The sequence below is a fragment of the Magnolia sinica genome, chromosome 6 (assembly GCF_029962835.1).
Source record: "Magnolia sinica isolate HGM2019 chromosome 6, MsV1, whole genome shotgun sequence".
Taxonomy (NCBI): Eukaryota; Viridiplantae; Streptophyta; class Magnoliopsida; order Magnoliales; family Magnoliaceae; genus Magnolia; species Magnolia sinica.
This window is the reverse complement of record NC_080578.1, coordinates 41,230,800-41,242,448: the sequence shown is the minus strand read 5'-3', so window position 1 is coordinate 41,242,448 and position 11,649 is coordinate 41,230,800. Positions and strand designations below refer to the sequence as shown.

The window sequence follows — 11,649 nt, the reverse complement described above, 5'->3', positions numbered from 1 at the left end:
TCTACCACTAAACAATCGACTTATAGATCTTACAAATGCTCAACCCACTAGTTCTACTCTATCTGACCTCTCGACCTCCTGACCTCTTCGACGTAAGGCATCATACAGTATTAGTCTACACTAACTTACTTCCCGAGCGCCTAAAGAACGCTCAGAAGTAGGGGGGCTACTTTTATGGGTAAAAATGGACTGACCAGATGTACAGACTTGAAGACTATGAATTGCTTGAAGGTTGAAAAATTAACTTGGCCTCAGATACTCACCTCGGCCTCGGGTACCAACCTCGGCCTCGGATATCGACCACTAGCTCAGAATACAAATATACTTAGAATATATTGAGATAAGATCTTCCTGACATTTTCACTGTGGATATTGGGGAGATAATCATGATGCATCCAGAAGAAGATCTCTTTCATAATATGCAATCACCATTTAAGAAGCATTGTCATATACGCCACGGCTCCCAAAAGCCTATAAATACACCCGCTGTCATAAGTAAAGGTACATACAACAAATATCTCGATTCTTCTACTCCTCCTGTGAAATTACCTAACTTAGGCATCGGAGGGTCCCCGACCTTAACCGGTGCTCCTAATGTCTTCTCTTGTTTTCTAATAAATCGGAGGTACTCCAGCTAACTGGAGATGAGGCATGATCGACCGATTTTTTGCATAAACAAACATCATGGATCAAAGACATACATTTTGTGGGACCCACACAGTACCATTCACTAGCAATGTAGAATCTAATGTTGTCGGTATGCTCCTAGCTGAAATAGCATTTACTCTCTCTCACACATCGTCCATGTGTTTTATTCTGAAATTCAAATGTGAAAAATGTTGCCATTCAAACTTGTTATTTGACAGAGGTACAAAAAATTCAATTTGACATGAGGTTTCTTTTACTCCACCTTGATAGACAAATCAAGGACATTTCAAACTGTGAAGCTGTTACCCATTGATGTAGAGCAAGTTGCGGATATTTTCATGGCCAAGATGGACCAAAGAAGGCTCAATTGGAAGCGGACGTGATTAGGACATTCAGAACCTTAAAATAGACGTATTTTGCAAATCAGAATGATTTTTTCGATGTATCATATATGATTTTAGGGTAGGAGAAGCTACTTTAGCCAACCAACTGGCAGTGCTATGTTGCTCGTGCCAGATTTGTGAGATTCCATCAGATCGACGGTGGAAAGTCCATTTTATTTTTGTTTTTACTATAAATAGACACTTAGTATTTTTGGATGAAAACCAAGAAGTCTACTAGGAATCATGACCATTTATACATAGCGAGTTTACTATTTATAGTAAGTCACATTTTTAGGGAGTTTGAGTTGGAGTTTGATTCTAAAACTCCGTCTTAGATTTGAGTTCACTAATTAAATGATTGTAATTTTATTTTTATCTTCAATCAATTTATTTTGAATTATTAAAAATTATTTCCATTTCCATCCCTTGTGGATTGAATTCGAGGAATCTCTATGAGTCGTCGAGAGAAAGCTCCATAGATTCGGAGTAGTTATCCATTAGAAAGACGGTGATCAACCTCATCACGTCCTTCTTTGTGTCACCCATTTATAAGTGGACTGACAGAATTTCATGAGGTAAGGAATCATTACTTAATTACCATGATTTATTGAGGTAATTGTGAATACAAACAGGCGCCCCTTACAAGCATATATATGAAAACCTTCAAAACCACCCATAGGTCGTAGCTCAATCCTCTCAAATACAGTGAAAATGGAGTGCCTCAGCTAAAACACATCTATTTGTGGAATTCCATGACCCAAGAGTTATAAGCACAGCACAAGACTTTAAAACCGGTGAACCCAGCTCCGTTTGCTAGAGCCTCGAACTCGTTTTCGACCCTCTCTTTGCCTCCAGGATTGTGGGCCAGCATGACCAAGTCTTGCTGGATGACACAATTAGCGGCTAGATTAGTCTCTGGAACGACTGGAAGAATTGATTCAACAATGATAACCTTCCCAGAGTCAGGCAACACCTTGTAGCAATTCTTCAGAAGTTTCAAGCAATGATGATCACTCCAGTCATGAAGTATCCACTGCATATATTTCATAGAGCCCTGATTAATAAGTTCCTTGAAATAGCATTGCAAGATAATAATAAAGAGGAAAGGAAAAGCGACTCTCAAAATAGGCATTCTGATTTCCGATTGGTAGAACTCAAGGGGTCCACTCCTGAAATAATGGAGCCCTTGAGATGCCAAGGTGCCTTTTTTTTTTTGGTTAGCTTGTTAGTACACAGCATTGTCAGTTCACACACACTTCACTATTAGCCACCCCCACCAGGGATTGATACCAAGACCTCAGCGTTGAAACGAGTTATCTATCACTCAGTCTACCACTTGAGCCATGGATCAGGGTGTAGATGCCAAGGTGCCTGCTCGCCTCTTGTTTGCCTGATTTGAAAGATATATACCTAAATCTATTTCTCATCATTTAATTTGTTTATTTATTCTGTCCACACCAGCATACAAGTAAGCTCATGTATATGATATCCGATCATTCATCAAGGGGAACCCATTATGTAAATGTCATGCCCAAAAAATTAGGTTGGTAGAAGTTTTTTAAGCCGTTGGATCACCTATTTCTAACATTGTCGACCGCCTTGATTTGGGTCAAAACAACTTTTAGGTTGGATCCGCTTGGTAGACAACTCAGGCATCGTACTTATCTGTCATGCTTTAAAGAAGTCGAGGCGTGTACATGGCCTTCTAAATGAGAGTTCGCTTACCAAACTTCTTGGTTGCTGTCAGCTCATGGGTGATATTTTAATAGTGGAGTAATTAAGTATTACCAAAGTTAGGTGTTAGCAATCATTATTCACTTTTGGCCGTGGCGAACACATGGGGAAATAGAAAGTTTTGCAAAATATTTTACAACTACAATGTCGGTGTTACTTAAAATGAGTTCATTTTATTTTAGTCAATCATAATTATATATTCCACTTCTAATTCTTTTGGCGAAGATTAAAATTTATCTTAATAGCCAACGACTATAATTTCCTAGTACATAATTATAGTTAATTAAAATGAGTTTAAGCACCTTATAAGACTCTTATTAGGGGTGTTATCTTTGAATGCCAAAAGCCTCCACACTAAATAGAGTCCGCGTCTATTGAAGTACTAACCATACGTAACTCAGTCCAAGCGCACCACTCCATTATGCATATGAACCGATCACAACTATAGTGGGGCCACTGGTATACTTGATCTAAATATCCAATGGTCAGATCATCCAAACCATTGATCATCGTGTGGTTCACCTAATAGAAGTTTTAAATCCCATGATAGTTTGCTAAATGTTTGAGGATAATAAGCTTTAATTAGTCTCTGACTTTAAGTAAGTAGGGTTACGGTAAATATCAATTTTTAAAATTTCTATAGGTCTTTTTAATAGAGAAAAATTCTTCCTATAAAATAATAATAATAATAATAATAATAATAATAATAATAAATTTTCTATTGGTCTTTTCAATTAGGCTAATATTTGTGTTTTCAGCTCATCCTAATTAGAATGGCCTTATGAACAGTTTGGATGTCATATAAACATCATGATGGGATTAGATGATTTCAACGGTGGACATTTTCACCCCGACTCTTTCCTATAGTGTAGTCTAATTAAGTTCTGTATCCGCTTCAATCTAACATGAGAGGTAGAAATTGATGGATGGAATGGATTCTCAGGGCCATCGACTCCACGTAGCTTTCAACGGTGGGAACTTTTCCGGGTGATTCACATGCAAATCGGGAAGCGGATTGGCTGGTGTACCTCACATCAGCTATATATTTGTATCCACGTCAGCAAGTCCGGTTGGTCTGATCATGATGTATGTGTTATATTTAAACCGTTCATTCATTTGTCAAGATCGTCTTAAGCGTTGAGACAAAAGATAAGACCGAACTAACCATCAAGTGGACCACACCGCAAAAAACAGTGGGGGATTGAACGTCTACCATTGAAACCCTTATTGGGGTCACGGAAGTTTTGGATTAATATGAAATTCGTTTTTCCTCTTCGTTTAGGTCGTCGTGACTTTACGAACAGATTGGATGGTAAATAAACATTATGGTGGGCTTTAAAAAAGTTTTAACGGTGAAAATCATTATCTCTGCTGCTATTTATGGTGTGGTCCAGATGATAGTTGAATATGATTCGTTTTTTCAGATAATATTCTAATATGATCTCTAAAATTTGATGAACAGCGTAGATATAATAAATACATCACCGTGGGGGCATGTAACTTTGATATCCTTTGAACCGTCCGTACAACTCGGATGTCGAGGAGCGTGAGTGCTCGTCTTCGCACGGCACGTACACCAGCCAATCCGCTACCTAATCGTGCCCGGCTCATAAAGAACCATCATACCCAGGCCAACCGACTTGACGCATTTCTGTCTCAGGGTCACGTTTTCAGTGGAAAATTACCGTCGTTTCTTTACTTTTGTTGCCACCTTTGTCGTTTTGCGTTTGGAAAGTTGAAAAAAAAAAAAAGATATTAATAATAAAGATTCGCAATCTACGTTCACAGAGGCGTTTGGCTAGAGAGATGAAGAGGGGCGACGTACGGCACCCACGAAAACTGGTCTCCCAGTCATTTTATCTAGAAACACCTGATTAACATTTGGAAACCTTTTCTAGAATATTAATTTACGTAATCATCAAGTACTTCTCCTTGAGTTATCTTGGTCGGCCACAATGGTCGACCTTGCCAGCAAAGCGTTTTGGCCTCGGGTGGGCTCCACCATCATGTTTAGGTGAAATCTGTTGAAAAATGTTGATTTTAAATATATTTTAATAATAAAAAATATTAAAATGTTGATTTTAAATATATTTTAATAATAAAAAATATTATATATATATGAAAAGTGTTTGCAAAACTCGGTTTTCATGGGTCTTGGGAATAGTCCCATATTGGAAAATGAGAAGAAGTTTTTTGGGCATCTATTTAAAGAGTGGAGTATTATAATACCTACTCACATGATTTAAAGGAGAATGGAACTTGTACGCACTAGAACACCTGCACGGTTGTGCTCGGTCTCGAGCTCTATGCGAACCAAACCGAGTCGCGGGCGACTAAGTGGCTAAGGCGGATGGCTGACTTGCTGGAAGGAAAACTACAGGACTGATTAAGAGTCCCTCTGAATATATAGAGGCTGAAATGTGACTATTGAGCAGAAGTGTAACTCCTCATGCAATTCATTATTAGAGTCATGCTGAACATGGCTAGCCCAACAGCTAGAAACGGCTAACCAACTCTTACAACAGTCAGCATGCAGCAGCTATAATGGCCCATGCACAACAGCTAGAAACTGTCAATAACGGTTAGTTTCTCAACAGCTAGAAAATGGATTAATGAGATTTATGTCCTTGGACCATAACCCCCAACCACCATAGCCTATATAAAGATTGATTAGAACCATTGTCTGAAAATCAGACCAGCGGTATGGTCTAGAACGGTTCAACTGAACCAGTAGCTGGAGAACAAGAAGAACAGATCAGTGTAGTGATCTAATTCACGAAAAAAATCTTCTTCTCTCTCTCTTTTTTTTTTTTTTTTTGAAAATTTTCCTTTTTTTTTTTCTGTATTTTCTGCTAGACTGTGTAACAGAGTTCCATTAGTGGGTTTTCGTATTTGCTAAACATAGACGCACATCAGGCTCGTCATATCCTAGAAGCAGTTTGTCTGTAACCTTTCAGCATATTCAATTCACTTGGCAAATAACACTTTAAGAACAACGTTCCAAACATGCTTCAACCTATCCTTATTTCAGATCAACTTGAATTTTCGATTTTCATATTTTACAGAAAATATTATTTCTATAATTTTTCAACAAAATCCACCCCTACCACAACTACCTTACCCCATATTAAGCCCATGGCTTAAAATTCAACCCCTTTTGATGGATGATATGATTAAGAAAAGTGTGCAGGATAATTCTCACTCTCTTAACTATTTAGTGGTCCAATTGAAACAATGGATGAGCCGGAGTATCGAGCCTTGTGTGTAAATTTTGGTGTGTTATCTAATAGTTGGAGTGAATTTTATATACCCATCATGTTGAGCTTAATAAAAATCAAATAATGACCTCCATAATCCCATATTTTCCTTTAGTGTGCCTTTGTTGAATCACATGTTATCCTGAATTTTTAGACCTAGGGTTAACATTGGATTACACATTTAATGGTTGAAATGAATTTCATATGGATATCAAGGTGAGCCCAATAAAAATCAAGGCGAGCATCCCTTGCTCCCGTGTTAAAATAGATAGATATTCTCCACATGTATTGAAAGGAAGTATGAAGTCCAACAGTTTGAACTATAGGTTACGATCTAACTAGCTGATAACTTCTAACATTTTTTAAGCGTGTATGGCGTCCACCCGATCCTAGAAGTTGGCCCTTAGTAGCATCACCTATTGAAAAACTTATTAACAACAATCATAGGCTCTACCACATTTGTGTTTTGCCATTTACCAAAGGCTAGAAATTGTTTTAATTTACATGGTATAACCCACTTAATGGGTAGGTATGCATCAATTTTTCATAAGGCCATCCGCAAATGGAGCCAACCTCTTGGAAGGATTGAATTCCAAGCAAATAATAGGTTGAAAGATATAATGAGGGTGTACCATAACCTGTTGGACTTGACATCTCACAAAAACAAAGGGAATTTTATGGGACCATAATTGATTTTAGTGTGGCCCACCGCATTGTACATGTGAGATCCATTCCAACCTTTAGATGTGTAATCCCATGTTAGGCATAGGATTAAAACATTTTGCTAACCTGTGATTCAGTGAACCACACAAAATGAAATAGTTGATATAGAGATATCAACCATTAATTTTTACAAGGCCCACCATGATGATTATTAAAATATACTTTTAATATTAAATGCCAAACCAAAATTTATGCCTAGGGCCCAACAATAAGTTCATTATTGATTTCACATGGGACACAACAATGAAAACAATGAGGGTGAGTTGCCTTTTACACACTATCTAATTATATAGTATGCTTGAATCATGAATGAGGATGATTTTTTGTTCCTATGTCTAAAAAAATGAGACAACACATGTGATAGTCTAGGTGGATTACATGTAAACATTGCAATGAAGTCCGCCCAAACCTCCTATCCCTTTGCTGGCACAGCCCTACAGAGTGGTCCTTGAGAACTCTAGCGAAAGGTGATCTAAGAACTTACATTAATGTAGCTTATTAAAATCCTATTTGGAAAAGTTAAAAGTGCATCAGGTTTTGCTAATCATGCACGTGCTTGAATGAGTTTGTTTATCCAATTTCTAGATGGCCTATTACTTCTATTGAGTTCACATTCCTTGATCGAGGAGATTATCGGGGTGTGGCCCATCCATGGCATTGACCATTTTATAGAATGCTCTGAATATCCATATAATGGACCCAAGCCATTATATGTATCCAAAGACGTAAGCCTGGAGCCCGTGCGTGCAAAATCGCTTGTTAGTACCTTCAATCTTATGGCATGCATGTGGTAGATCCAAGACATTGGTATAATGGCCCAAAAATCACAAGGGCAAGACGATGAGATAACGGTCAGATCAGTGGCTAGTAATAAATCCATATTAAATAAATAAATAAATAAGAAGAAGAAGAAAATAATTCCAACTCACCTTCATGAAAATGGCTTCCCCACTCGGGACGCTAACAAACATATCTCCCCCAACATGCTCCACACCTGCAATCTCAATCCTCGTCATAATAATAATAATAATAATAATAACAACCGCAGCAGCAGCAACGTTAGTAGTAATAATAATAAGGCTTTACTGTAATTGAGTTTACTCGTGTGGGGCCCATGGCTTATTGGTCCAGACCATTGAGCTTGTGGCTTTTGTCATGATGCGTGCCCAAAGAATCTCCTAAAATGTACAATCCTATCCATTTAATTGTTCGCATCCAAATACAGGATTAAGAATAAAGACACCGACAATCCATATTCAATTGGAAATAAGGCATAAATTGAGTGGCTAGGATCTTCTATTTTCTGGGGATTTAGAGAGCATGGTCCATCAACGACCAGAGCCATCAGATCAACGCTTTGAATTAGTTATTTTTCATTAACAATGATAGTGACAACGGTGATGATGATAGAAAGATATACATACCAGAATAATCTGGTGCATCTGCGACCACATGAGGCAAATCAAAATTAATTCCTTTAATTTGGGGATACTTAGAGATGATCATGTTGAGGGTTGCCCCAACACCTCCTCCAACATCGACCACACTCTTCAATCCTTCAAACCCTTTGTATGCATCTAGAATCCTCTTCATGGTTAAGGTGGAGTGATCTGACATTCCTCGGTTGAAAACCTTATTGAATCTCGGGTCCGTGCCATGGTACTCAAATGCAGTCATCCCATAAGCCTTGTTGAAGGGGATTCCACCATCGAGAACCGCCTCTTTCAAGTGGTACCTAGTAAAAATATAAAACAATACTAAATAGAAATGTATAAACGCCCACATAGATTTATAATGCATTTTTAATTATTTATGTTTGATATAGAGAAATGATCACATGACACAAAGCTTTTGTTGGGCCAAGGTGGGTGGATTACATCCAACCCGTCCAATAGGTTCGCCCCCACAATGATGTGCACCCAGAAAAAAGATTAGGCTAATCTCTAATAAGGTGGGCCACACCGTAAAAATTAGAGAGCAACTGCCCAAAAGAACCCCAAATGAACATTTCCACTTGATGGTTGGATTGTGAATGATCATCACCGACATCAGTTGGCCCTGCGAAAGACTAAAATTGGACTCTCGGTAGTTATCCCTTCTTAACTAAGCTTGGTGCTGGTGGGTGATGATGAATGTATCTTACCCACACAGTCCATCCATTTTGCCAGCTCATTTTTTGGCAAAAAAATTGAGGCAGATTCAAATCTCAGGTGGACTGCACCATAGAGCAGTGGTGATTGAGTCCACTGTTAAAAACTTCGTAGGGTCTACTGTACTGTTTTTTTCCCGCCTAACATATTGATTAAGTCACACGGAATTGGATGAAAGGAAAACATTGGTTCACCTGATATTTGAATTTGCCTCATGTTTTTAAGTCAAAACCCAACGGCTGAGAAGTCAGTCGTAGAAGCGACCACACCGATCAACAAATACGAGTTTGGGCTCCTTTCTAAAGATACGATGGAATGGCCCAATCCAATAAAAAAAGGTTATAGTACACAATGCGTTCCATTACACGCACGACCGGATGTAGAGCCACTGACGAGCCGGCAGACCGGGCCGGGTGCAGGTGCCAGAATCGATAAGTAGAGTCATTTTGAAAAGAGTCCGGCTCCTCTGTTATCAGGTCAACATAGAATTCCTGATACCCAAATTCTCATTGGTCTACGTCACCACCCACTAAAAAAATAAAAAATATATAAAACAGCTTCGGACGTTAAACCATTAGGATAACAGGAATTCTCTGTTGACCTGATAACAGACGATCCCGACTCTTTTGGAAAATGGATGGAGGGCAAGGAAAAGGCAGCGGATTGGCTGCTGTACCTTACGAGCTATATAGCTGCTGTATTTACATCAGCAAGTTCCGTGGGTTTGATTATGAGGTATGTGTTATATCCAAACTGTCTATCCATTTGGCGAGCTCATCTTAAGGCTTAAGACGAACAATAAGACAGATCTAACTATCTAGTGGACCACACTGTAAAAACCAGTGGAGGATTGAACGTCTACCATTGAAACCCTTTTTGGGATCACAAAAGTTTTGGATCAATATTAAATTTGTTTTTCCTCTTCATTCAGGTCTTTGTGACCTTACGAACAGATTGGATGTAAAATAAACATTATGGTGGGCCCTAAAAAAGTTTAACGGTAAAAATCATTATCTCAAATGCTATTTATGGTGTGGTTGAGATGATCTTTAAATATGATTCATTTTTTGAATAATGCTTTAAAATGATCTCTACAAATAGATGAACTGTGCAAATATAATAAATACATCACTTTAGGGCCACGTAACTTTGATCTCCTTTGAACCGTTCGCACAACTCGGAGCTTGAGGAGCGTCAGTACTCATCTTCCAGCGACACGTACCAACAGCAGCTATATAGCTGGTGTACATATAGCTGGTGTGTGGTGGGTGGTACACCAGCTATTCCGCTTTCCAAGTAAAAAACAAATACATCGTACGGACTAGAGCTTTTTTCGGCGTGGACGAGTACCGAGCTGGGTACTAGAGAGCTAGATCACTAGAATCAAATAGGGTGGTGCTACCGATACCACGTGAAGTCGTTCGCTTAACAGATGCATATCCATTTGGTACTTAAAAGCTCAACTACACGACCGGACGACTCGACTCGTTTGACTCGTTCAGACCCGACTCGATTTGAACTAGTGGATGAGTCGATCCGAATCGAGTAGACTTCGTCCAAACCAAGTTCAGTTCGGATCACCTAGTAACTCGAGTTAACTCAACTCAAAATCCAACTCGGTACTGACTCGACTCAATCTTTAACTCAATTTTTGTGTGTGTGTGTGTGTATATATATAACTTAGATATGGCATTTCAGATCTCAGATGCCATGTAGCTAATAGAGAGACTGCAATTCTAGCAACCCACCTAGGTACTTGTGACCAGGTTGGACTCGGCCGGATTAGTCCAGGTCAGACCCGGACTCGGATCGGATCAGGCATGCTGGGCTCAGTCGGGTCGAGTTCGGGTCAGCCGTAACTCGGTCTGACTCGACTGGATGCCCAGCTCTAACTCGATCAGAAACTCGACTCTACACCCCCACGGAAATAAGTGTGCAGGGCTTGATCACAACCATACAATGCGGACAGCTAAAATTAGAGTGGATCACTAGCGAACATCGGTACTTACCAGCTTTCCATGAGGACCTTATCTTGGTTCATAAGCACCAAAGGTGCGATCGAGACACCTTCTCGATTCCGAACGAGGAAATTGCAAACAGGTGCCAGACCGTAGCGTCTTTCGACCCGGCCATCGTCGAGCGTGACGACGGAGCAAGCAAGAATGCAGTAGCTGGCCAAGAGTCGAAGGATACGATCGAGCATGACGGGGGCCTCTGGATTCTCTGTGGGGAGATGAGCGGCGATCTCCGACGGTGAGAGGTGGGCCCCTGGGCCAGCTTCGGCTATGATCTCTAGCACGTCCAGCTCTAACGCTGCCTTCAAGGCCATGGGTAAGACAGAGGCGCTTGCAAGTTGCATGGCAAACAGGCATTGCTCGTCTTCGTCGGACGTTTTGGGTTGGCTGAGAGGCGAAGCCATGACTGTTATTTGGTTAGCGTATGTGGTATGAGACTGAAATGCGAGTACGATGCAACTGCATCCGAACTCAGTATATATGGAAGTCCATGTTCACCTACCGCCCACCTTAGCGCGCCTCTTCTTCAAAGAAAGTGGGGTGCGATCTACCTTCTGTCTTGAAATGGATGGCAGAACAGCCAACCGCACTTACATGATGTCTTACCTTAGGTATGGTAATCCCACGCGTTTGTGTGGTGCACTTCCAGTACGCTTCTCCTACGAGTTAATATGGGCACACACACGTGCGTAGGATGTAAGCCCTACGTTAGGCTGCGCATCATGTAGATTCTCTAGCC

General features: G+C 39.9%; 1 protein-coding gene across 1 annotated transcript; it reads right to left on the bottom strand.

Moving 5' to 3' along the window:
- Nucleotides 1–1,617: 1,617 nt before the first annotated feature.
- Nucleotides 1,618–11,443, bottom strand: LOC131248696 (caffeic acid 3-O-methyltransferase-like). The gene is made up of 4 exons (XM_058249086.1): nucleotides 10,905–11,443; nucleotides 8,170–8,480; nucleotides 7,675–7,739; nucleotides 1,618–2,064 (listed from the first exon to the last, which is right to left on the bottom strand). The coding sequence occupies exons 1-4, from the start codon at nucleotides 11,312–11,314 to the stop codon at nucleotides 1,768–1,770; spliced, it is 1,083 nt and encodes a 360-aa protein (XP_058105069.1). The 5' UTR covers nucleotides 11,315–11,443; the 3' UTR covers nucleotides 1,618–1,767.
- Nucleotides 11,444–11,649: the final 206 nt, after the last annotated feature.

Excerpts from the sequence above, each read along its gene's own strand:
- LOC131248696 (XM_058249086.1), bottom strand. The coding sequence starts at position 11,314 with ATGGCTTCGCCTCTCAGCCAACCCAAAACGTCCGACGAAGACGAGCAA. Across the intron at positions 8,481-10,904 it reads AAGGTCCTCATGGAAAGCTG|GTACCACTTGAAAGAGGCGG; the intron begins GTAAGTACCGAT and ends TATTTTTACTAG. Across the intron at positions 7,740-8,169 it reads AGATGCACCAGATTATTCTG|GTGTGGAGCATGTTGGGGGA; the intron begins GTATGTATATCT and ends TTGAGATTGCAG.